At 38.4% G+C, this 27488-nt stretch overlaps 1 protein-coding gene across 1 annotated transcript; it reads left to right on the top strand.

Moving 5' to 3' along the window:
• Positions 1–161: 161 nt before the first annotated feature.
• Positions 162–27367, top strand: LARP7 (La ribonucleoprotein 7, transcriptional regulator; the record flags this gene model as incomplete). The annotated part of the gene is given in 14 exon segments (XM_079534876.1): positions 162–227; positions 231–313; positions 4009–4217; positions 5661–5761; positions 5875–5958; positions 8807–8971; positions 9563–9671; positions 11215–11592; positions 12347–12482; positions 15049–15212; positions 15976–16094; positions 18578–18737; positions 21194–21285; positions 27196–27367. Coding segments are annotated over 14 exon segments (1947 nt in total). The 3' UTR covers positions 27277–27367.
• Positions 27368–27488: the final 121 nt, after the last annotated feature.

Below are 27488 nucleotides of genomic sequence, written 5' to 3'. Positions count from 1 at the left end.
CCGCCGCCGTCCCGCCGCGCTCCGAACTTCCCGCCACAGCGCCTGACGTCACCACGCCCCGACGGCGCCGAGGAAAGCCCCCCACCTCCCTCCCGCCTCACCCCGCCCGCCGAGAGGAAATCACGTGCACCACGCGAGGCGCGGCCGCTCCTACTTCGCGCATGCGCGCGTCGCTCCGCGGGGCTTTTCTCTCCGCGGGGGCCGAGTGTCGCGCCCGCAGTGACGGTTGAGAAACGGAAGAGGGAGAAGAAGGCGGCTGCGAGAGGCGGGGGGTGCGGCCCAGCATCCCCGCGGCGACGCCGCCCCGCGGCAGGTCAGTAACGCGCGGCGGGGGTGACCGTTGGGGGGCGGTTGCAACGGCGCAAAAAGGGGGCGCTGCCGCCGCCGCGCGCATGCGTGGGACGCAGCTCGCGGGGCGGGGCGGCGACGCGCCGTTGGGTGTGGGACAGCGGGGCGGCGGGTTGAGGCGTTCCGCCCGTCCTTAGAGCCGCGATCGGCCCGCACCACCTGTGTTCCCTGGGAATAGGTAGCTGGCTGGTCCCGCTGGCAACCGTTAAGTCATAGAGAGGAAAGTCTGCTTCTTTCCTTTGTTTGAAACGGGAGAAAGAAAGGAGGCGAGGCTCTGCGGTGCCTCCGGGGCAGTCTGTCAGCAGCCGCTAACGGGGCATCGGCGCGACTTCCTCTGCGTGTGCCCGTACCCTGCCTGCTGCTCCGCTCCTGCTCTGCCTCTGTAAATAAACCAGTGCGCACGTCCAGGAGAAACTCACCGTAATATAGCTGCTGCTCGGGTGCAAGAGCTGCCCTGGCTCGGCGGAGAACGAGGCGCAAGGAAGGAGTGTGTACCAAGTGAGAGAAGAGCTGGCGTTGCCCGGCTCTGGGAGCTGTGAGGGACGGGCTGAGCGCGGCAGGACCGCCGTGTGCGCTGCTCCCAGGCGCAGCCCACGCCGTGTTTTGTGACAGGTGGCAAACAGCTCCGCTGTCACTTTAAAAGCTTATACTGGGTTCATTCCTTGGACCGGTGAAAAAGCTGGAGGATCTGTTGATTATAGATTATGAAGCAAGCTGTGCAGGTCCTTGTGTGACATCTTCCGACCTTCGTCATTTTCTGTAGGTTGAAATTACAGGGTAGGAAGTGAATTCAGAGAGGTGTAGCAAGGAATGCCCGGGGCGGTCTGCAGAGTACATCTCTGAAAGCAGTTAGAGGTATGCTGAATGTTTGCATTTATTTTGTTTATTTTGTCCAGAAAAGGAATTATTATCGCTTAGTATGGAAGCATTCATAGTATAAAGCATGTTTTGTATGGTCCAACCTCTCCTCTTGATGCTTAAAGGCCCACAGTAAACAAGCAAGCTTGATATCGGTGCTTGATATCACAGAAGCAGATGTTTTACAACTGGACCCCTGTTCCTTTCACTTTGTATGACAGATGTTGTCACGTTTCTTTAGGTGTCTTTGTAACAGAAGTTAAATTTGAAATTTGTTTCTGTGCAATTTACTGCTAGTGTAATTCGATATTTCCCTTCTAAAAGGATGTAAGTATATCATCACAGATCTGTGTGAAGCCATATCATTTTGATTTACATAATCTTTGTTTATCTAGCTTTTTTTTTCCCCTCTGATGAGTTATTCTTCCTTTTCTTGGTTCCTTTCTTCCATATGCAGACACTGATAATTTAATTTCAGTTAAGGAAAACTAACAGCTGTAGCGGTATTGTTTTTATAGACTGAAATCTCGACTTCAGCTTTTGCTTTCTTCTGATTTGCATTGTTTGTGGGAACAGTGCTTGCAGTTGTGAGGCTGGCAAGGCAACAAAAGCATGGACTGCCTTACACCTTGACATTGCAGCGTTCTGCGTTGAGATCTGCAAGATTAATTGCAAGCTGAAAGAATACCGCTGAAAAAGCAAGTTTCATGAGTTAGTGATATGCTTTCCTATCAGCAGAGTTTTCTTAAATGCTGAGTTTAATCTCAGTGAACACTCAGGTGTATTTCACTACTGAAAGTAAGATTGTATACAGATTCCAGTAATAGATTCATAGCTGACGTTTGCTCCGGCTCCAGGCTCCCCAAAGCCATGTTTGCAAAGCTTTATTCCTAAAGCAGCGCCTAAAAGTGGGTATGGGGGTGGAGGAGGAGCAAAACAGAGCAGGATACAGCTTGTAGCTGTTTGTGTTTCCCAAATGACTCAAAACCTATGAAATGCTTTAGATAGCTTCTTAAAATATAGCTCTGCTGTACATAAGCCGTATTTGTTATGTGTTAGTGGGGTCATAAAATACTGTTCGACTAAAGAAAATATCCTGTAATGGTGTAACTCGCTGTAGCTTTCAGCGAAGTGGTATGCAGTGCTGATAATTAATTCAAGTTGCTGAAGGGCTCGAATGTAGCTTGAACTTCAGTTGGGAGTTCTACCTGGCTTATCTTTTCAAGGTAATTGCTCTTTCACTGTCTTGAGTGGTTAGCTCACAGCAGGGAGCGAAATGACATCCGGCTAAGGAGGTGCGATTTGCACAATAATTTGAAGACCATCTCCATTGCTGTTGTCCTGCTGCAGATGTCAGCTTCCTCTCTGATGGCTGTACTTTTGTTTCCTTATGTTGTGTACAGAGAGCTGAAAAGTCTTTCAAAAGATGATTTCCTTATTAATTGCTTTATTTTTTGTGTTAATTTTGTTTTTAAAAGCTGTCTGCTTTTGCCGGTATTGCTTTGCTTTTGCTTGACTAAAGTACTCTTGACTGGCATTTTAGGATGACTGCATACCTCCAGCGAACAGACATGAGACAAAAAATGGTGAATTGATCTATGTAGAAGTTTTGATATTTTTTCCAAGTAAAGCTGTAACTTCAAGTCACCTTGCTACGGTTTAGTCCGTTATTGTAGGGACTGGGGTAAGAAGTTCCAACAGAACTTGATTTGCCATTAAAATCAGTGACTCTTGGTGAAAGATCTCCAACCAAAGAAAGATGTTTAAGTGTAACACTTACTGAATGGCACCTGGACTTACAAGAAGGGTGGGAATTGTATTTCGTATTAAAGGTTAATAGATGCTTTTTATTTGGAGATTTTACTGTATGTTCTTGCAGTGAGCCCATCTGCAGCTGTGTGTTAATGTCACCTGCTTGCAAACACTGGGTTTACAATATATGCCTGTTGAGTGTCGTCCTTGGGGCCAGCCTGTTTAGAAGTTGCCTAGATAACTTAGCTTTTTTTTTTATCCTACTTTGTCTTCTACATAAAAGGGTAGTTTCTGAGTTGTAGTTCTTTGTATTGTTTTTCCTTTTTTGGGGGGGGGGGGGGGGAGTCTTTCTCATGGTTTCTACGGGGACACTTGGGAAGGTGTAAAGATCAAGTGATTTCTGTCCTTTTTCAGATCTAAGAAAGTTTATTTACTTGAGGGGATAAAGATCTACTTTTAGATGGATTTTGTAAACGTCCTTTAACAGGTTGTTTCCTTCTCTGTTAATGAGGAATTTGCCTTATTGAAGGACATTTAATTATCTCCACAGGTACTTCAAATAATTCAGTAACATATTTGTTAATAGCCTTGCTTTTCTGACAGTGAATAAAAACTGTAGATGACATGACTTGCTGAAATTCAAAAGCTTTCTTTAGTAATCTAATGGGAAGAGCAGGCTGCTCGTGAAGCATTCTGGATTAACAAAATAGAACAAATTTTCAATGGGAAGACTGTGGTTTGGCAGCAACCTGCCTGCAGTGAATTGCTGTGGCTAGAAGGCATTGCAGGGAGCTGTGAGACTTGGGTTTCAGCTTAATCTTCACCACACAGTTATTCTGTGACCTGAAGTTTCTCACCTTCTCTGTACTTGGTATTTTTCTACACTACGCAGTATTGAATGACACATGTTATTATAGGGAATGCATAAAGCTAAGCTCCTTAACATGTGGTAAAAGTTCTGAAAATTACTGTGTGGAGGTGCAGTGTTTGTTCCATGCCGTAACATTACTTTGATTTTCTCAAAGGTTATATTTAATTTTTGATTGACAGAATGACGGGAATGGAGACTGAAGCTGCAAGAGACAAAGCCATGGAAGAGGAAAGCACTGAACAGAAGAAAGAGAGGGAGAAAAAGAAGAGGTCGAGGGTTAAACAGGTGCTTGCAGATATAGCTAAACAGGTGGATTTCTGGTTTGGCGATGTTAATCTCCACAAAGATAGATTTCTTCGAGAACAAATAGAAAAGTCCAGAGATGGATGTAAGTTTGTATTAATTGCATGTCAGTAAACAGATGTGATTTTGATTTTCTTCTTTGCTATATTGCAGGTGATGTTACAATTTTTAGGTTCATGTCTGCTTGTCTGGAAGAAAGCAGTTGTGTACTGCAAGTCAGCATTAGACTTTGTTAATAGTTTTTTGCATGTACCTTTTCTGCTTTCCTTTACCACCAGCTGTAGAAGTGAGTCAGAAGCATCTGCAACAGATGTAGTGATTGTCTGAGAGATCTGAATTGATTTTTTTTAAGTTATTTTTAGTATAATTAATAGCATGAGCAAACAAACAAGGGTCATTATTTCCCTTAGATGTACAGTACCTGAATTGTAGGATAGATGTATGCAGGAATGTGAATGCCACTTTTTCAGTTTGATATACTTTGTTCCTCTTTCTTGGACAAGTTTGATATGTGAGAGATTGTGCATTTGCTTTTGTAGGGCTTTTAGGGGTCTCTTTTCTGCTGGCAGTTTTTGACAAGGTTCATTTGACTTCAGATTAGGAGATGGAGCTTGATTTTGGAAGTACTTGACACATTCTGAAGCAGAAGTTAATTTACACGTTAGCTGCAAGTATTTGCTTTTTGTTTTAAGAACAGTAAATCTGTGATTAAGATCTGTATTGAACGTATTTGCTCAATTGTGTTACTCCAGATGGATGATGACATCAGTTGTGCTATATCTATAGAGAGAGGCAGTGCTTTTCCAGCAAAAGAAATAATGTATTTCAGACTCCATAAGTGTTCTTACTTTGCTTTCTTAAGGACTCCATACTTGCTTGAAGTATAAATTGTTAGGCTGTCTGTGTTGTGTGAGAAGTCTAATCTTCTTATCACTTGTTGGAGTTCTCAATTGCATTGAACTTGAAGTCATTTAAAAAAAAAGATGTTCAGAGGAGCAGTCTTTACAATTTCTATGGGTATTAGAGTTTGGATGTCTTGAACAATTTTTAACCAAGACTGATACTGTGTAATTTTCTGTTCAGATGTTAGTAGCATGACTCATCTAGCTAAAGTAAAAGCAGGGCCTCTTCTGTATTGGAAAGGTTAGGTTCCACACTCAGTTGAGTCCTTGAAGGAGAAGCATGTTTTCAAGGCAAATTATTTCTGTACTGTAAAAGTACATCAGAAAGACTTTTCCTTCCTTTCTTTTCAAGGACAGTTATCATTTGGAAGGTAAAAGAGGAGATGGAAATTCCTTTGATAGATTAGCACAAAATGTTAAATGTAGAATTCCTTGAAATTTGAATTCTGATGGTAACAATTTTCTGTAAATCCTCATCAATATGCAGTGTGATTGCATGCTGTAGTTATGACTTGCACATTTTTTTCATGGGAATTCTAGCTTGTTCTTGGTGTCTGGTTATTACACACAAGTAAGGCTTTCTAGATTGCATTGATTTCATCATGTGCCCCTTTTTTTCTCCTCAGACGTTGACATATCACTTCTTGTTTCTTTCAACAAAATGAAAAAATTGACTACTGATGGAAAATTGATAGCACGAGCTGTTAAAAGCTCATCTGTTGTAGAGGTGAGTGTTTAATATTTCACTCCTTTGTGTTTGCTGCTCTTAGATTAGTAGTTAGAGTGGAACTGAAGTAATCAGTCTTACAGAAAATGCTTTTTTTTCCGGTTAAATTCTAGTTGGACTTAGAAGGAACTAGGATTAGAAGACGCCAGCCACTGGGTGAACAACCAAAGGATGTGGATAGTCGTACAGTCTATGTGGTAAGGTTGTACTTGTTTTATTATCCTCATGTGTGACAGCACTTTATTTCCAGCTATAGCAACTACTTGAAACTTACATTCTCACTGCAAAGTCTTTCGGAGTGCAAAAACCACTGTATATTTTTAAAGCTGTAATATGATTGCAAATTATTATGGTAATAACAATGACACCTACAATAAAGCAGCCACGTATTTTTACCATAGTTAGAAGTTGGATTTCCTTTAACAAGATCATTGATTTAATACAGGAAACATAGGGTTGTTTTTTTTTTTTTTCCTCAAAAAAAAAGAAAAGAAAAGAAGGCAGTGCAAAGGAGAGAGGGAGAGATGTACTGTAGATGCACTGAACTTGTAAAGATGAGGCTCTTAGCTTAGGTTTAATATATACTTTCAATGCAATAAAGATTTTTGCTTTGGAAATACCTGTGCGTTTATTATTTTTATTAGCACAGGCAGGTCTACTACTACTGCTTGTGCAGAGTAAAGGAAGTAAAGAGAAAGGAAGTGATCACTACCAGAGACCAGGACAAGAAAGGAGTGGAGTTAGTGTGGTATGCTGGCTTCTAATACTGTCTTGATTTAAAATGCTGAGCAGAGCCATTTCATATCCAAGCTTGGGAATGCTGTATTTTCATTCATATGTTACTGCTTTAACTGGGCTTTTCTGATTAATGTTGCTAGAGGAGTAACAGTGGTTTATGAAGTATATTAATGTAGTCAAATCTTTAGAATAATAGTTTTGTCAAATAGCAAGTGCTGAAGACAATCAGGCATGCTTCATAAAATGCAATCTATAAAATCTGTTACTGCAAGCGCTTCTGGTTTTGTAGCATTAGCATTCTTTTAGTTGCAGGATTTATCTAAGTGAACTAATCTTATGTTAATGTTGCATTTTTAAATACTAGCACAGTGTGGCAACCTTACTAGTTAAATCATGCAATAAAGTAAATGAAAATAGCTTATGCTGCATCTCAGCATGATATTTTAGATCTCAGAGCAGATCTACTATTATCATATTGTTGAGTTGCTTATGTGGTAACGAGGGAAGAGATCTGATGGTTGTACTGTCACTTATTTAAGAGTCTTGTGCATTTTTAATAGAATTGAAGCCAGTATGAAGGCCTTCAAGTGATCTTTTTGCGGCTGTTGTAATTGAGGTTTATTCCCATAGCTGTTAGCAGCTAGGTCTTCCTGCAGTTAATAATTTCGAGCAGGCGCCAAGCTTCCTGTGTTGAAGATGAGTAATAATCATGTCCGAATTGCCAGCCCATCCAGGTAAAGAGAAATTGGCTTACTCTGATTGTTGAGTTCTTTAACAAAAACCCAGAAAGTCTTGCCACTTATTTGAAGTGCTGTCTGCCAGTTGTGGTATTTCTCTGCTGTGATGACAGGAACTTCTCAGATGCTGTTTGTATGTACTTTTCAGAGAAGATATTTCAATTTATTGAGTGATATAACCTAACTACATAGTTAATCGGGTATTCTTTAATCTTAACTTCTTCTATAAGGCCAAAATAGCTTGTGTTTTGTGTTACAAAATAACATGTGTTTTGTAATTTATTTAATTCATTTAAATCTTATTTGGAGAATATGTAGCAATTCAGTATCCTCTCCTTACCACCAAAGAGGGTACAGAGTTGTTTTGTTGTTGTTTGTTGTTTTGGGGTTTTGGTTTTTTTTGGAGAGGGCAGGAGGGGTATTGCTTGTTGTTGTTCACGTTTTAAAAAACTAGCGTGTAAGATGCCCACCCTTTATTTTGTTATTACAAAACTGTTAAGCCATTTTACTCATTCAGCCATGAGGGGGAGCAGTGCTCCTTTAAGGAGCAGTAGGTTCATTAGTTTGTGTTTTCAGCAGTTTTTATTCATTTGAGGAGTTTTCTTTGTTTCTTTGAAATGATAAATTGTATGCATCTCACAAGCTTTCAAACTTGAAAAATATTATAAAAAGCTTATCAGATGTGTATGACCCAAAAATAGCATATGTAAGCATAAGTATGTTAAAAATAAAGTCACTGATCGTAAGATCATTTCAAAGAAATTTAGCTTTTCAATATTAGATCAAAACCACAGTGAAATGTTTTTCTTAAACAGGCGAAGTTCATGCAAAGAGTTTTCTATCCAAATAGAATGATAACATTTCTTAGAGCAAAGAGCTTTGAGTGCAGTAACTTGACATGGAGAGAAAAAAAAAAAAAGGTTACTTTATTTAGGCATGAAGCTGGGAGTATTGCTTTTAAATTGTGTATGTTTTAGTCTCTTAGGAATTGGTACAACAATGTTTCTTTGATAATTGAAGGAAAATTGTTAGGAACTGAGGCATTGCATCTGCATACTGCTAGAATGTGTTGCTATAATGAAAAGCTTGTTGAGTAGTACCTCTTTAGTGACCTACTGAATTATTAAATTGTCTGATACCTGAGTTTTCAACAATATAAAACAAAAAACAGCAACAAAAAATCGTTGTGCTCTGCACTGACTAGTTTTGACCATTGACTGACAGTGCAGAGTTATGCTTTCTCAGAGATCTTAGCTGGATGGAGATGGTTTATCTTCCCAAGATGCAGTGACGTGTGAGACCTTGGTGTTTCTGTCAAGGGAAGAAGATGAACCTGTTTAATTCAATACAAATTATTTGTTAAGATTAGGTAAATGCATAGAGATCCATTTTTTCAGATCATTTTTTACTGTCTGAATGTTGTGACCTCCTGACAAGAATATTTACTGAAATCAGGTTTTTTTTAAACATTACATCAAACATGTTTTTTGTGAAGAATTGTAATTAGATGCAGTAAGCCACGTGATAAAATGCAACACTGAGAAAACAAGATTTCTTTTTATTTTTATAGGAGCTTCTTCCCAAAAATGTCAATCACAGTTGGATTGAGAGGGTGTTTGGGAAGTGTGGTAACGTAGTTTACATCAGCATACCCCGGTATAAATCTACGGGTGACCCAAAGGGATTTGCTTTTGTTGAATTTGAAACTAAAGAGCAAGCGGAAAAAGCTATTGAGGTGAGTAATGGCACCTCTTGTCTGTCAGCATTCTTCCTGTTTGTGTGGCAGTGATATGGGCACAGAAGTTTTGCTATGTGAAGTCTCAAATATCATAACTGAAATCCTGAGTTAGCAGGAGTTATGTCCTGATCTCTTCCCCTCAGAATTGCTATCAATCCCATAAATCCTTAATAGCTTAAATTCTGATATTTGGAGATTCAGTAGAGTCATTGGCGGGTATGGGGGTGGCAGAGTTGAACTCATTTTATTGGCTAGCATTGGCATCTTATACAGAATTAGAGGTCTCCAAAACTGTAGAATGGCTAACTAAATTTCTTGACATGAGCATAGATGCACCAAGTTAACAGTCTGTACATATACAATTGAAAATTTAAAAGTTTCAATATCCTAATAGTGACAGAGGCACAAATATGTCACACTAATGATGTGAAATATGTGAGCTCTGAACTTGTCCAAAGTCATGGAGGGCTTCATTTTTCTTGAATGAACATTCGTCTGCTGCTTTTAACTTGAACTGGGGATTCCCTGCTTAACAAAAAAGACGTGGATTTCTTTAAATTAATTGATGGATTTTGTGTTGTTTTTAAGTTTTTGAATAATCCTCCAGAAGAAGCACCACGGAAACCTGGGATTTTTCCCAAAACAGTAAAGAATAAGCCTGTCCCTGCACTGAATACAAGTAACAGCTGTGTAGTGGGTAAGTGTTAAGCTGGTAGGATCAAGACTAAATGCTTTGTGTTTCAGCCTCTGAAGAGTTTCGAACTGATTCCTCTTATAATCTAATCTCACATTTCTTAACCTTGAAGAAGTATGCTTTTTTTAGTGCTGCTTTTCTAGGCCAATGCGGGCTTAAAATGGAATTGTAAAATTCAAATGTGGGAGGATTCTGCTTTTTTGTTTTCCTGCTTGATAAGAAGTTCAGTATCTTTTTTCCCCTCTTGCCAGCTACCATCATTAGTCATTGTAATGCCAGCAGAACGGCTTTCAGACTATAGAAGTATTATCTAAGCACTTAGCACTAGCAAAAGGCAAATTGCAGATATTGTCAGTAATATTTAGTATTGTGAAGAAAAGTACAGACGTGAGGAAGATTATTTTTGAACTTCAGCGCTGTTTACGTAAGCTTGTGATCATCTGATATCAGAGGAAACCTTGTGCTGTTTTTCATTCCTCACTGAAATTGTCAGTGAGAGAAATTTGAAAACTGTTCTTACAATTTTCCTCTTTGAACAGAGCAGCCTATAGCAGAGTGAACTTTTTTGCAGCTTATTTAATAATTCACTTTACGTGATCTATAAATGATCACATAAATCTTGAGAATATTACTAAGAAGAATCATGAATTTCATTTCCAATAGAAAATAGCTACTGTAATATGAAGCTGCATAGCAGGGTCATGTACTAACTGATTCACTGAATCATTTTTCCTCTTGTTTCTGATAACCTGATACAATTTCTTAGACATTGGAAACTTCCTACATTTTTCTCTAACCTACTGATGAGTTGTTCCTTGTTATTGTCGCTTATTCTTTGTTACGCTATTAGGGCAGTTAGGATTAAAAAATATCGAAGAAAAAAAACACATAATTTAAACAATCACAGAATCAGAGACTATCAAGGATTGGGAGGGGCCTTGAAAGATCATCTAGTCCAGTCCCCCTGCTGGAGCAGGAACACCTAGATCAGGTCACACAGCAACAATGCTTTAAACCCTCTAAAGGATGTTCATAATGCTCCATACTGCGTCCTACCCACAACAGTTTTGAAGCAAGTATTGTGAACAAAATGCAGTTTTTTTCCTACCACTTAAGTTAGCATTCTTTAATGGGCAGCTAGTTTTTAGGGTGACTTTGTTGAGTAACTCCTTTTTCTGGGAATATAAATCAGCAGGTTTTCTTTTTGTTTGTTTTTGGCTGGCCTGGAAGCTGGTGTGCATTTCTTCTCAAAGACAAGAAGGCAATGACATAACATCTTAATTCCTTTCTTAATTTGAAAACGGGTATTTTGGGGAAACTTGTCACACATGCAGTTTGATTATTTTGATTAGAATGCCCGGAAGGAATTTGGGAGGTTGTATTGCATCTTAGCTGTGTAGCTTGAGATGGTGGAGGGCAGACACCTATTTAACATCTCAGATAATTAGCGTGACCAGTGGTATAACAACTGTTTACTTGGGTCAGTTAATCTAATTCAGTTGTTAATCATTAGCAGTTGTAAATGTACTTTTTTTTTTTTACATAGAGGAGAAGAAAAAGAAGAAAAAAAAGAAATCCAAAATTAAGAAAGAAGGCAATGTACAGGCAGCTGTAGAGGCAAAGGAATCATCTAATGTGAACACTACAACAGAGCAAGCACCCAAGTCAAAAAGACACAGGACTTCATCAGAATGTTCAGAAATGGGGGGAATTGAGGTTCAAAGGCAGCCCTCAAAAAGAGAAAAAAGAAAATGGGACAGATCAGAAAGCTCAGAAATACCTTTGGAAAGCAGGCCAGGAAAGAGAAAAAGAAGTAGTTCTGGAGATGGTGAGATATCAATTGCAAAAGTCAAGAAAACAGTTGAAAAGGATGAAGTTCATCCTGTAACAGAAGAAACAGCAGAAGCTCCAAAAGATTCTAATGGTAAAGTTCACTGCATGTTTTCTTTTTTGCCTATCATCTATAATGAGTAGTTGAGAGGCAGACATAATCTGTTACAGATGGATGGGTGTGAGGGGAATGGGAATGGCTTGGGAATGAAGGCAAGGTTTAGGATAGGCAAATTGCTAACCTCATGGAAGGTAGGCAGCTTTTTCTGCAGTGTAATCTGTGTAATACAAATATGTTAAGAAACCCAATTCGTGAAGGCTAGTAAGCTTTTAAAGATTGGTAACGTTCAAACTGGTGGATTGCTCTGCTTGAGTCAGTAGGTAAAAATTGGTGTCGTTGAAACAGAACAAAGTCAGTTTATGAATATTTGGGATTTTCTGCTGTTGAAATTTAACCTGATAATGAGTCATTTCAACAGGGAGAATAGGGAAAAAATAGGGGACAAGTATTTAAATCTCATCAGAAATAGAAATGGTTCAAAGGTCAGTAATCACTGAAGATACAAAGTATAGATAAAATCTAGGTAAGGTTAAAAGAAGGGAAACCAATGGTCTCAGTTCTTAGAGGAGATAAGGAAAAATGGCAGTAGATGAGATTAAAAGCTGCATTGCAATTGCATTTGCTTGTGCAAGAAAAGTCAGGTAGAGATCTCAGCTGGGGAAGTGGACTAGAAATTGTAATGTTTTATTTGAAATGGCAGCAAAAAAAAAAAAAAAATGGGGGAAGGAAACTTTGCAGTTGTCTACTGCCTCTTTTACTAAACTTTTCTTTTGGATTTTTAATTTAGAAGTTCCTGTGGAAGATGATAAAGATGGTGATAAAAAAGACACATCACTTTCAAAATCTAAAAGGAAACATAAGAAAAAGCACAAAGAAAGACACAAGATGGGTGAAGAAGTTATTCCACTCAGAGTACTCTCAAAGTAGGTTTAATATGTGGCTTACTACCGAAGTCTTTCTGACTGTGAGCAGAGTTTGTGATGGTGTAATGCTGGTCCAAGCCTAAGTGAAAGAATTTAAACTCACTGGTTTGGTTTCCTTTGGTTTAAACCCCATCTCAAATTGGAACTTCAGATTAAAATTAAGCCTCATATTGTTATCATTGTTATTCTGCTGTCTGCATTTGGGTTTTTAGTAGTAGGGGCCTTTTTGCCCAGTAAACATGTTTGGGAGTGCTGTAATTGTAACAATGTTCAGTTACCATGAGTTCTATCTACCTTGGTAAAGGAAATTTGAGTAGTTTCACGTTTTTTTTATTTGAATGCTGAGTTTATACAAGGTTTGTTTTGTTTTTTTTTTTACACAATGCTTTTGAAACAAGAATCTCTCAGTGTGCATGTCTCACAGTCCATCACCATTGCTAAAGTGCAATTCCAATTTTTATACAACAGAGTTGCATATTAGCAACAGTATTAGCCTGTAGTTGAGAAGTTGAGAACACCAGGATTTTAAAAATCTGTTCCTCTTCTGTTGGGTTTCAGGAGACACCACAACTAAAACATGGAAGCACTTACTTTTTCAGGTGTCCAGCAAGTACCTCCATGTTAAAGTTGAGGGGATCCTTCTGTCTGCACTATTATTAGGATACTTAATTCTGCTCTGTAGACAAGACTACGTGTGGTGCAAATGCAGAAGCCAGGTGGAAAACGAAGTAATCTTGTCTAGAGATGTTATGGTACAAATATTGTGAAGCCCCACACTCCCTCCCCCATACACAAATAAATTGTTCTGTTCCAACATTCCAGTTAAAGGTTTCCAGTTGAGAAGAAGGATTCACCATCACTAAAACATGGAAGCACTTTCTTTACAGAACAAAGCAAGCACATCCACATTTAAGTTGTGGGGAACCTTAAGTAGGGAAGACTGTATTTCTTTCTGTAAAAGAAACTGCTAGAAAATTACTGTAACAATACAATCAAATCATGCAACTAAATGATAGTTTAAAAAGCCGACATTGGTTATTTCAGCGCTGGGTGCACGCGAGGTGGAGATCTCATGCACCCAGCGCTGCAATAAACCATGTCAGCACTGTGTTGTAATGCTTTTCTTTCTCCTCTTAGGAAAATGTTTCAGACATTAGGATCCACCACCACTGAAACATGGAAGCACTTACTTTTGTAGGCAGCAGGTACCTCCATGTTAAAGCGGAGGAAGTCCTTTAAAAATTCTTCTGAACCTACAGACCATGAACTGTCTTGGTCCTTATCTGCTTTTGGCCAGAAGTCTCTTTGCCCAAGTCAAGTAATCTTGTGGTGGGGAGAAAAATCTTGCCCAAAATAAGAACAAAGTCGTGGACGGCACTTCAGAATTGAGAACAGGATTCACCTCTACTAAAACATGGAAGCACTTACTTTTGTGAAATCACAGAAAGCACCTCCATGTTAAAGTAAAAGGGGTCCACAAAAAAATAAGTTATCAGCGGTGCTTGTCATCTTCCACCAGGATCCTGAGAACAGTACAAATACAAAGAAATAAGTTTTAAATTTTAGCGAAGTAAAAGAAAAAAAAATAATCAGAAAAGGATAAGCATTGTAAATACTTGCCTGATTCATTCCCCACGGTCTCCTCTTCTTTCGAGGCGAGCTAACAAGTAACTCCTTGTGCTTGTATTTATACCATACCTTGCCATGGAATGGTGTTGCCTTTTTATCTCAACGAATCATTACGTGGGTCTTTTGTTATTTTAATGTCTTTGCTCTGTTGAGAATGTATGATCCTGGGTGAGTCTGGATGCTTTTTTGAAGTATACAGTTGTCAATGTTAACAGCTAAAACCATTACCACAAGATATCCTCCTCTTTAAAAATCCTCTATCAGCTTGTTTGATAGTACAGATTAGGGTAACAATGAGTCGTTCTCACAGTGGCACTATAGGCATTGTGTTTCTGTGGAGCAAAGCTCTAGCTGTTTGCAGAAACATCTCCATGTTAAATGTATGTAAATATATAAATTGCTTCCATGTGGTGGTATTTTTTAAGCAAAGTGCATTTGAATAGTAAGGAATGTTCTTATCTCAGTAGGCTTTTGGAGAGTTTAACCAGTTGTTGATTTTCGATCAATGATTTTTCTAGAAAGTAAATGACTGATTCTTAATATAGTGACACACAAGTGGTTTCACTGAACTAATTTGGTGAATTCGGAGTTTGCCGTCTCTGAATTAAATCTGAATGTAGTGCCTTTGCGCTCTGTAGTTCCAGCAGAATACAGTTTACCGCTATTCTAAATGTTTTCTGAACGTGTAATGAATTTGAGTCACTCTACAAATGAGATTAATCTTGTTTTAACTTGCTTGAAATACTCAAAGCAAAATTAAAAACGCAGATGCGGACAAAGCTGAAGATGGGCAAACTGTGAGGAGACTTCTAATAGGAAAGATCTCTACCACTTGCCAAGTTTAGTTTAAGCCATTGTAAGACAGATTTGTCTGAGTTTCTAAACATTGTTTTTGTGTTTACAACTGACATACTTCTCCTGGGTTGCCTCTTTACAGGACTGAATGGATGGATTTGAAGCAAGAATATTTGGCTCTTCAAAAAGCCAGTATGGCCTCCTTAAAGAAAACAATGTCCCAAATCAAACCTGAGCCCGTGGGAGAGATGAAAACAAATAATTGTGCACCAAAAAATCTTCAGTGTAAGAATGGCAAACATAACTGTTTGTTCTTCATTTTCTTTCTATATGGTTAAAGAGTGCTTAAGTCGCTTCTCCTCCAGAAACATAGAAAAATAAAACTTACATTCCTACGCAGATGTTTTCTCTGAATGCCAACCTTCCCTCATTTAGATTGGTTTAGGAATAAGGAATTTTATTAGCAAACAAGTGGTGCAAGAACACCTCCAGTTTCACTTCTAAAACAAAGATTTTTTTTTTCTTAGGCAATTGTAATTTTAAAAGCCTTGGAGAAATAAGTCAAGAATGAGTTTCTTGATGTAATGTTGACCTGCATTTAACCATCTCTTTCAAGGTTTATGAAACTCTTACTTTAAGGCATCCAGAAATGCCTTATAATGCAGTTTGGTCAGGTTTATATCTAGAAGTAAAGTTGCATGATCTTGGTTCTACTTGTATATTTTTCTGAAATAGGATTGTTTACTTCCTCCCCCCCCCCGTGATCCTCTTTCTCTTCCTGCTTACTAACTTTGATAACGAATGTGTCCCTTATTTTAAGTCACTATAGAATTCAGGGTTTGATTATTGACAGTGATGAATAGAATAAAAAATATGCTTGTGTGCTTGTGGAGCTACAATTTTTTTTTTCTTAAACATAATGACTTTGAAGAATCTGGATCCATTATTTTAAAATATATACTTTTTTCATTTCTGTATACAACACTTTGCTTATGTGCTTTTGTAGAGACTTTGGCTTGTCCAACTGATAAACGTGAAGTTTTTTCTCTCCTTTTTCTAAATTGATCAGCCACCGATGAAGATGGTGCCCCTCCTGTCAAGGCTAACACAATGGGGCCCCAGTTTGTGAGTGGAGTAATTGTGAAGATCATTAGCACTGATCCCCTGCCGGGCAGGAAGCAGATCAAGGTAATGCCTTTGTAACCTCAGGGTAGCTGTTAGCCTTTCCTCTTACAGTGCCCCCCAAATGTTTGAATATGGAATACGATTTAAACAGGTTTTAATGATATTTTTTTTGTTGTTTGCTTGCCTGTAGCTGTGTATAGATTCCTCTCTAGTACCTGTTAATCGAAGGTTTTAGGATGGCAAAATAGGGTAAAGAGAATGTTTCAAACAAAATGTGGCCTTTTCAGTACTTCAACCAAGTCTGAAAATAATAGCAAAAAAAAAATGCTCTGGAGGATGAGTAGTTGTCACCTCTACCTCCAGCCCTTCTGTTCTTTCTTTCCATTTGCAGTGTGAAAAATGTGGTTAATATCGTTAAAAGTAAATCACTGCTAAGACCAATCTTCCATTTCAGGAAGAGGAGCTTGATGTTGATGGGTACGCCCTTTTTTGTATGTAATTGTACCAAAGCTAGTGCCACAAATCAAATTAAGGAATCCATAGTGGTAAATTGTTTTTGTTTTGGTATGTGATGGTTTGTTGTTTTCTTGAAAATGTATTTTGTATGAGAAAGTAGTCTTTTGGTTTTTAACTCGTGTTAGGATAAATATGCAGACCACATATAATGAGAATGGATCTAAACACAAGTTCTGAGGTAGCTTACCACACTACTTACATTTCTAAGAGTACTTCGTTTGAAATTGCTTTCTACTTGCGAGTGCGTGAACTTGAGTGTGTGCATAAATATTAGCAGGATTGGAAGGGTATTTTTTGCTGAAAACAAATTGATGATACATGAGGCTTCAACTTAATCAGTCTTATCTGCCTTGGTATTTGTAGGCAGTCTGAGTGCTGGAGGCACTGAGAGAATGTGGTAGTTGTCATTGTAATGTTTAAGGCCGGTTCAGTTTGACTGCAGAATACATTTTACAGAGTTGAGTTGGTGTTGCCACTTAACACACTGTGGTCGGGTAAGGGGGAGTTTGTTTTCAGCTACTGCTGAAATCATAAACTTCAAGTCTGGTATTTCCAGATAATACAAATTTAGTTCTTTTCTTTAGCTTAAGGGAGACATGCCAGGGCAATGAAAGTAAAGACAAAATAAGATTGGAGTGGACTTTGCTGTTGTCAGTAATTGCTGTGGCTTCCAAAATAAGGCAAAATATTTTACAAACTGTCACCAAACAAGTGAGGAAATTTTTTTAGGAAGAAATACAATTGCAAATAAGCTGTACTTGGTAGAAACAACAGTCAGCAGGATGTTCCAGCTGTTTTTCAGGTTGGCAGTGCAAGCTGCAAACTATACTTGATGCTCCCTGGCTGACTTGTGCCTATACCAGTTGCCTCTATAAAACGTATAACTCTTACCAAAAACCTTTACTTTGCCTCTACGCCTGGTCTGTCATAGCTACAGCACTGTTGCCACCAGACAATGCATCTAGGTTTTTTGTAGGAAATTTCCAGCTTTTAACTGTGTTTCATCTTGTATGACAGGCATAGGGAACTTCCACACACCCGAAAGATCTTTTCAGAGCAATCCTGATATTATTTTGATATTTTAATTTTTTGCTTTACTACTTCCATTTACTCCCATGTTTCTCAGAGGTATTTGCCAATTACAGTGTGTAGTGTGAGTCTGTTTTTTTTTCTTTTTTTAAACTATGACTGAGTTACCAGAATTGAGAGTGAAAAGTAGTTTTGGTTCTCAAATGATCTCAAAAAATTTTGGTACTTAATTTTCTTTTGCTCTAAGGTTGTGCTTTGTAGTGGATGGGGTTAAAAGCAAGTAATTCTTGAACAGTAGCGAGTTGAGCTGCCTGCTGTGAACAAAATGGACTAGGAATGTGTGGTTTTAGTTAATTTCCATAACAGCAGGTATTACAAGTGAAGTACTTCATCTGAAAGAGCATGTGTGACTCTTCCTCCTTCAGCTATTAGTGAAAATTTTCAGGCAGAGATCACTTCATAAAGATAGGAAGGCCTGGTTTTCTTTACTGTTCAGATAATCTGCCTTGAAGGAGCTTGCATGTGTGGGTTCCATATGAATCCTTCCATAGGAAGATGCTGAATATTTTTCTGTTGGAATGACACTTTTCAGTGTTACAGCACACCTTATTTTCTTTTTAAGGAATGTCAGTACAGATACAGTATTGAAACAAAACGGACAATAGCTAGTGTTCCATCAGTTAAAATTGTTCTTGGGGAAAAAAAAATCCGTAGGAATTACTGCTTAAAATAGTTCTCAGGAGCACAGTGAAAAGTTAATAGAGGTATTAAAGTTACGGGCTCATTCAGAACTGTAATATCCTTCTTAAGAAAGTGTATTAACTCAAAACTATCAGACAAGTGTTTTTGTTTTTTTTTTAATTATGAAAACAGTTAATTCTTTCTACTTTATAACCTTTTATGAAAATATGAGTGGTGTGCCATAAACTGTGTGGTCAGAATAGCTGCTCTACTGTCTCAGAAGTCCGTTTCATGGTCTGTGCTCTCACACACCCTGATAGGATGCCTTGGCAGTGCTGGCTGATGTTGCTTATGTTGACATGCTAGAAGGAGACACAGAATGTCATGTCCGTTTTAATACTCCAGAGGATGCGCAGACGGTCATGAAATCTCACAAAGACCTACAGATAAAAAACAACTGGAAATATGAAATTCTCACCGGTAAGTTGTTGCTTGTTTGTTATTTTGTGTGGTTTTTTGTTTGTTACCAGTTTTCTTTACTAGTGGAAGGAGACAATTTAAATATATATATGTTTTTTTACAGCTTCAGAGACTGACTATAGGTCATATCCTTTATCTGTATCGTGTACTATTGTGGTAGCTTTATGGATAAAATTTTAAGCGTCTTTGTAACTGTGGGACAGACTGCATTTTTATTAGCTAATGTATCCATTTCCTGTAAATCTTAATTTTTTATGCAGTGGAATTAGTAAAATAGTAAATGTTTTTGAGCCAGTGTTTAGAGCGAAATAATTGCTTTACTTACTTTGATCAATTTAATTCTGTTGTTTTGAGATTGATTTTGTCACTTCTGCAGATTTGGTCTATAGAACTTAAAGCACATTTCAGCCTTAGGACTATAACGTTCTGATGACTAACGGGAATTTAAAATGAAAGATGCCAAACCCTCAGCATGGTTACGCTTTAACACCTGCCTTCTAATTAATTTTTTTTTTTAGGAAGTTGAATAATGTCTGCCAGGGTAATGCTTCTTAAAAATAGAAACACTAAAATGTTTACCGGTTTACTTATGAGACTTGCTGTAATGTATTTTTTGTCCTGTAATTACTCTGGTGTTAAATTTTTTATTTTGTTTTAGACTGAGATATTTTTCTGTGTGTAGAGAAACATCTTCATGTAAGTGAAGAGCAGGAGAAAAGGATGGGGAGTTGGGAGTTGTGTCAAACTTGATCACTGAGTTCATACTTTTTAATTCTAAACACTAAACCTCTTAAGTGTACCAAAACATACAAATGAAAAAATCATTTAGATGAGATTATCTTGTTTATCGGTTTAAATGTCATTATATACCTACATAGCCTTACGGGGCCCAGTTCCATGCATGCATAGATGTAAACCCACATAAAAAACAATTAAGGATTACAGAAGAACCAACTGCAATGAAAGCATTAACTTTGATACTATAACAGTTAAAGTTTAGGCTTGGTGAGTGCTGCTAATGTCATGCTGAGACTATTTGTCCTCCAGAGTCTTGTGTTCCAGAAATCCAAACAATCCAAAATATTCTAATCTATAGTTTTCGTGTACTTCTTTTTCCTTATATGAAAGAGCACGGTGGTAGACTGGGAGTAGGTAAATACTACTTTGTAGGATCATTCCATTCATTGTTCTAATTTTTCTTCTCCTGAACTGGTTCATTGAAATGAGAATGGAAAGGCTTTTGAAAAAATGCAAAAGGCTGAGTGAGGACTTCAGCTTTTCTTGGTAGTGTAAATGTGAATATGATGAATAACAATAGGGAATCTTTAATGCTCCCTGCTACTTCAGGAGCAGAACTTCTCCTGGTAATATTTGACTTAATAGAACTTTTGACTGTGCTTTTCCTCTGACAACATATTAAGCATTTGTGATAATGTTTTGTTATTGTGATTGAGTGTACATAAAATGCAGTTAAAATATCTGTAGAACTGCTTATGAGAATTCTATAATTTCTGCAGAAACCCTTTCCAAGTTAACCTGGAGACTTTCTGGTAACTGATGGTTTCTCATGAGACTGTATGGCATTTCACCACAAAATTCCTATTGCCATAGTTGCAGTTCACACCAAAAGAAATGGGGGCAAACTGCTTATTTTACTGCAAGACAGGCACTGAAGAAAACCACTAAACTATTTTTGCTCCTTTTCTATCTTCCAAAACTACACACACATGTGTGATGAAGCCAAATATTGTCATTTTGCAGTTATTTTTTGATAGCCCACTCAAATCAGAGTAAGTACACCAGTGATTTATAGGGTCTCTCTCAGTACTGTGGTGAAATGTTAGTAAAAAATGAGCTCCTCCTGCCAGTTAAGTGTATAGAGTGATGTTTGCTTATTTCTTCAGTTCTTTCTGTGAAGCTTGTGAAGATACTTGCTCAGGAATACCTAGCTGCCTTGCCAATAGAGTCCTAAAGTTAATCAAGTTTGTAGTAACTTAGATTAAGGTCCAGTCCAGACCTACAGAACACAAGCCCTTGTGTCAGCTTTGTTTCTTTAGACAGTCTTTCTTTACACTGTTCACCAAAAAGTGTTGATCAAATGTTCCAGAGCAGCCTTTTATATAGGGTTGGCTTGTTTATCTGTAGGGATCGGGTTCATAAAGATTAATGGGAAAAAAATAGTTGAACCCTACAATGTTACTCCGTTGATCTGTTTTGAAACCAATTTTGTGATAGGCAGGAGAGGGTTTTGTTTGCTGTCCTAATAAAAATAAATAAAAATTAGAAACAGAATTCTGATTTTTTTTTTTTTTTTTATTACACCTGATGTTTAGGTTTCCCTAATCAGTTTTTTGCATGGGGTTACCTGAGTCAGAAAAGATTCTACCAGCACAAACACAATGTTTTTATATTGAATACCTGTATTCACATACTATTATGTTGACTTGATTTTCAAGGTGATAATGAACAGCGTTACTGGCAGAAGATTTTAGTGGACAGACAAGCTAAACTAAACCAGCCTCGAGAAAAGAAGCGGGGTACTGAAAAGGTAATTTATGTTTGTTTGCTCTGTCCTTCATCTTCACTGACCACTGTTGAAAACTATCTGCTTTTTCAGAATCTTTGCATCTGTAATTAATCAAGGATGGTCAACTTCTACCTACTTTGCAGCATGGCTTTACAGCCACAAAGTATGTAGCTGACATAGTCCAGTTGCCAAATGCAAGGATTCTCTTTATGGAGATGAGAAAAGTTTGAACCCTGAGCTAATTACATGAGATTAATTTGTAAGCTGATTTTTCCTTTAAAAACTCCTCTGGGTGAGCTCATTATAAAGCAGTCTTTCATTTTCTTTAGGTCATTTGTCTAGTGCAATAAACAACATTTCATAGAACAAAACCTTTTCTCACAAGCACTTATACAACATTTAACATAGAAGTCTGTACTATGGTGAAAGATGGTGTGATTGTAGTGTAATTCCAAATCTATGCATAACTGTCTTGTATGTTCCAATCCAGACACATTCATGTACTGCTACCAGCATCTGTAGCTGAACAGCTTCCACACTAAAACTGTCTCACGTCTACTGAGCTCAGAGCAGACCTAAGGTGCTTGAGTATGGATTTTTTCACTGTCAAACAGCTTAATCTTACTCTCTGTAGCACTGCTGTATAATTTTACTCAGTGCTCATCTGGTGTTTTCTTCCAACCTTGACCTTATTGTGCCCGTCAGACACAGTGTTGAGAGATTGTTGCAGTGAACTTGGCAGGGAGCAGCCCCAATTCCTGCCCACAGAAGATACTTCCAGGCATGAAGGGTACTTTATCAAGGGAGTTTGACCTTTCACCCTGAAGAGAGGGGCCAAACGGTATTTCACTGATGCTTTATTGCTTGGTTTACTCAACACATGTATTACAGATAAGGCTTCCAAGTTGGCTTTAACCTGTCTTTGTCATTGCTTACAAAACTTCAAAATCATCTGACCTTGTTTTACAGTGACTATGTAGACTTGTGGACAAGTTGTGTTTCCAAGATGCTACATAAATGCACACAGTACTGAGTTTCATAGTTATCCTATATAATTGGAAAGACATACTGCATTTACAAAAAAAAAAAATCTAATTAGACAGTCTTTTCAAGCTGTACTGTCTTGTTTCTCCAAATGTGCTTCCACAGATCTGACGGATATATGAATGTAGTCCTCTTAATAACAGATGTGCACAACATATTTTTCCAGAATAGCTGATTTGATTTTCTGGACGTATAAGAGATGCCTTTGAATTTTAGCCATTATTCCTTAATACGTGCAATATCAGACTCCATGAATGTGAAAAATAAAACTTTGGAGCTCTTTACTGAGTACTGCCGGTTTCAGGTTGTTTTTAAAATGAGTCCTTATTTTAAAGAAGTATTTTGCCAGTGACTGTTTTTTACTTCATACTGTAGGTGTCCTGCTCTCATGATTCTATTTCTTCATCTTTTTGACTATTGGTATTTGTTGACCAAACTGGTGTAAAGTGGCCAGTAATGTACCTTTATTTAGGCTTGCAAATATAAACTGTCGCAGTTCTGCTTAACAATAGCAGCAGCAGGGATGCAAACTCCTGCTCCTCCCCCTTACCCATCACCTTACAATGCTGGGAGGTGTTAACTTCAAAGCTTAGCAAATGCTGTTTAAATGCTAACTCTGTTAAGCAAGACATCAGGAAAAGAATGTCTAGCTCTAGTTAAGAGCTTTTAACCCTTTGTTTAAGTTTTTGCAGCTTGTATTCCAGGAAAAGATAGTACAAAAAACCAAAGTATTGCTTTGTTCATTATTATGGAAGAATTTTCAACATAAAATATTACAAATGTACTCCCGTGTTGGTTCATTCAAAGATCACGGTAAAAGCAAGGAAAATGTATGCATAAGTACAGCTCAGTATGCCACTGATACTTTTACCTTATGAATATCTGCACTTTTAAGGATTTTTAAGTCCATTACAAGATATTTTTTTTTTAAGATGAGCACTTAACTGTTATAGCACTGTTGGAGGCAATATGTTATAGATATTTGAATTAATATATAAAGCTTAAAAGGTTCGCCATAATTTGTGACTGATATCTAGACACCCTTTGGTATATTGGGAGTATTAAAAGGTATTCAATGTCAGTTTTGTGATAAACCCTTTTTTTTTTTTTTTTTTTTTTTTTTAATAATAATTTGTCTTTGCCCCCAGACTTGTTAGTTCATTGTCATTTCTGTGCTTGCTTCTTCTAGCTCTTCCAAATCTACCCTTTAGCCTATTGTTCAATTACATGATAAACAACTTGAAGTGATAAAGACTGGAAATCTTGTCAGAGATGCTTCTTTAGGGCAGTACTAGTTCAAGCAAATCTTATGCAATTTGTGCATAGCTTTAGACTCCATAGACTGATTAGAAGTTGTCTGCTCACAAAGAAAGAAGATGCTGTATGCTTATGCTTTCAGCCTGGGTGCTTGACTTTAGTGGGAGTTGTAGCTTTCTTATGCTTTGTGTCCTTACACAGAAGGAAAGAATGAAGTTCAAGAGGATGGGAGTGATGGAAGAAGTGAAAAGAATTTGAGGAGGAAGTGAGAATTTGCAGAATAAATGGGAAAAGAGGATAGTAGAGAACAGTGGGAATGCTTGGGCACAGCCCATACTGTTCTTTTCTAATTACACTCAGGGGCTTTGCAACACTGATTTGTTCCCTGCCTGTGCACTGGCTGTGGGGGCTAATAAGAGAGGAGGAAGGGAGGATCCCACTCTAGAGCACACATTAAGCCCCTTTCATAGAATCATAGAATGGCTTGGGTTGGAGGGACTCCAAGGATCATCAGGCGTCTAGGGCCCCATGCAACCTGGTGTTGAACACCTCCAGGGACAGAGCATCCTCAGCCTCTCTGGGCAGCCTGTTTCAGCACCACACCACTCTCTCAGTAACAAATTTCCTCCCTGACATCCAGCCTAAACCTTCCCTCCTTGAACTTATACCCTTCTCCGTTGTCCTATCACTGTCTGTCCTTGTAAAAAGTTGACTCCCTTCCTGTTTATAATCTCCTTTTAAATACTGGAAGGCTTCAGTGAGTCCACTCTGCAGCCTTCCCTTCTCCAGGTTGAACAAGCCCAGCTCCCTCATCCTGTCTTCTTAGGGGAAGTGCTCCAGCCCTCTGATCATGTTTGTGGCCTTCCTTGGACCCTATCCAACAGCCTCCTGTCTGTCTTGTATTGGGGGCCTCAGACCTGGACGCATTACTCCAGTGGGGCTTCATTTCAATGGGCAGAGTAGAGAGGGACAATCACCTCCCTGTCCCTGCTGGCAGTCTCTCTTCTGATGGAGCCCAGGATATTGTTGTCCATCTGAGCTGCAAGAGCACACTGCTGGCTCATGTTCAGTTTTTCATCCACCAGGACCCCTATGTCTTTCTCCACAGGGCAACTCTTGAAGAGTTGTTCTCCCATTCTGTATATGTATCTGTGATTACCCTGACCCAAGTGCAAAACCGTGGACTTTGCTATGATGAACCTCATTAGGTTCATACGGGCCCACCTTTCAAGTTTGTCAAAGTCCCTCTGAATGGCGTACCTGCATACTCTGCATGCTGCTTTAGCTGATGTCTGTGGGAGGCTGAGCTGCTCTATGAGGCACGAATAGTAGTTCCAATGAGAAATGCTGAGTTGATTACTTGAAAATGAGAGTTCTTAAGGCCCTTTTGCAAAAACTCCCATCTGAGGTTTTGACCTGCACTGAGGTGCTGGTATAGAAACATCTGCTGGTATAAATTGGACGGTTAATATCTTTAAGCTTTTGTTCTGTGATTGTGATTCTCCATGTGATACACTGCATTAATGACCCATTGTACTCATTCATTTTTAGAGCTTATTTCTCCTAGTCCATTCTTAAGTTAGCAGTGAGTAAAAGTAATTCTTGTTTACATATTTAAATGGACTTTATTTCTGGAGGATAGTTGAGAAAGTAAGTAATCAAGAAGAGTTTGAGCTGTTCCTGCTGTCGAGACTATTATGTAATGCAGATAAGTTACATGTTAGAGGATGAGGGAGGACTGGTTATAACTAGTAGTATAATTACATTGCTGCATAGCAAACAGTGCAATAGCAGTACAGTGTGATTCCTAGCTGCTGTAATCACTGCAGAGTGTACTGTGTACTGCTGTGCTGTGTATGAGAAGCAATGTCTACAGGGCGTAGCTTTGGCTGCAGTCACAGAAACAGATAGTAAGTAATTTCATTTATACTCTTCAAATCAAAGAAACTCTGTGATGGGCTTTCTGCACGCGTTCCTTTCCCCCACCCATGACCTCAGCACCAGCTGATATTCTCCTAGTCTACATCAGATAAGTGGATTTCTGCTGGTGCTTTATGGATTTATGTCTAGGTTCACCAGTGTCCCCTGTTTTCTCACCTTTTATCCAGTGTTCTGGATAAAAGTATGTTCAAGTATGGGTAATTGAAAAACAAGCATGCTTTTAAAGTTGGTCTCAGCGTTTTGTTGTCAGCAGGAGTAAGAAAGAGCATGCTTTGTTGTCACAGAGTAGATAAGTTGAAAACTAGCAGGTTAGTAATGTTCCACATGGGCATTTCTGATGCTTTCTTTTTTTATGGAGAGCAGTTAACTTTCTAATTTACCAAGAAATTTCTTGAGTACCACTAGTGACTGCACATGTATGAACTGAATGCATGAAAGAGAAACAAACTGAAATAAACTGGTTAGACTATCAAATTATGGTGGTATTTTGGGAAAAATTATATATATATATTTCCAGTCACTTTTGCAGGGAAGCACAAGAATTATTTTACCTTCAGTAGGTGATGGTGTGCAAGAATTTCTACTGAGACTTTTTTCCCTAAAGTGTAAATATCCTACAGGAATGTGGGTTGCTAAATTCAGAGTTTACTACAAACATAACAGGTTATGCTGAAGTCTAGATTTGGGCTATCTCCCCGAAGTTTGGATAGCTGTGGGAAAAATGTCCTGTGCCAGATTGAAGTTGTGTTGCGGGAATCATTTGAACTGATGAGGAGCGCCATGTGTCAGAGTAGTAATGTATGGGTGTCCCAGCTGATCATCTGCTGCAAAGCAAGAAAGGCTGCCATTTCAGAAAAGAGTCTGCATTACTGCCATGAGTAAAAAATAGCATGGTCAGAGATATGAGTTATAATAATCTGCAGTCAGACAGGGAACTGAGGCAGGCAATTTCAGCAGTATGGCAGTTCAGCGCTTACAGCTTCAAATGGTGTGGAAAAAGTAAAACAAACCCAGATACTGTAGGAAATTTATCAGCCTGCCATGAAATGCAGCCAACAACATACTGACCTCTGGTCAGATGGATTTGAGTAAGGGTTCCTAGCATAGATACTTCTCCCAACTACACCATTATTCTTTAAGAATAATTCTCAGCAGAGCTATGATGTGTTGTGCTGTTTTCCCAGTGTGAAGGATGCTTCTCCTTCAGGATTTCAGTGTTCTTGTCTTTGCTACCTTACTTTAAAAAATGACACAGCAGCCATACGGCTTTTTTGTGTGTGTGTCACCTTGTTTATCTTATTTTGTCAGTGATAGCATGAATCTAGTAAATTGATATGTTTTTTAATTTCCTGTATAGGAAATTTGTGATTTCTTAATGCATAGGTTTTTTTAGCCACAGTGGGAGGAAGAAGGACTGGAATGAAAGATGCTGTGCTGTCCAGAAATGGAAGGGATGCCCCATTTTATTTTTGAATGCTCTGAGGCCCTACTGAAATGTAGCTAATTGGGGCTGCATTAGCTTTTTGCTGCATGTACAGATTAGCTCTTCTGTTCAAACAGTATCTTTTTCTTAGAAAACTTGGTAAATCAATGAATACTACAATCATGATTGCGGAACAAAATTGTAATTTCAGTTAAATCATAATTTTCTTGTAAACTTTCTTCAATGTTTCTCATGTTTGTTTGCAGTTGATTGCCAAAGCTGAAAGAATGAGACTTGAAAAAACTCAACAGACAAGTAAACATATTCGCTTCTCTGAAGATAACTAACCAAGGCTGAATATAGTCTTGAAATTGAACCATGGATTTAAAGAAAAAAAAAAGGAAAAAACCAAACCCATCACTGCTTACAGCAACTGAACTGTTTTTAAGAAGGAATCAAAAACCAGTTCATTTGACTCATAATTCTGCAGATTGCAAGTATGAACATTACTCCAAATCCCATTTTTGAATAGGCTGAATGTTTACTGCTTCTGAGCCTT

Source organism: Tetrao urogallus, assembly GCF_951394365.1.
Source record: "Tetrao urogallus genome assembly, chromosome: 4".
Classification (NCBI taxonomy): domain Eukaryota; kingdom Metazoa; phylum Chordata; class Aves; order Galliformes; family Phasianidae; genus Tetrao; species Tetrao urogallus.
This window is presented reverse-complemented; position numbering and strand designations above follow the sequence as displayed.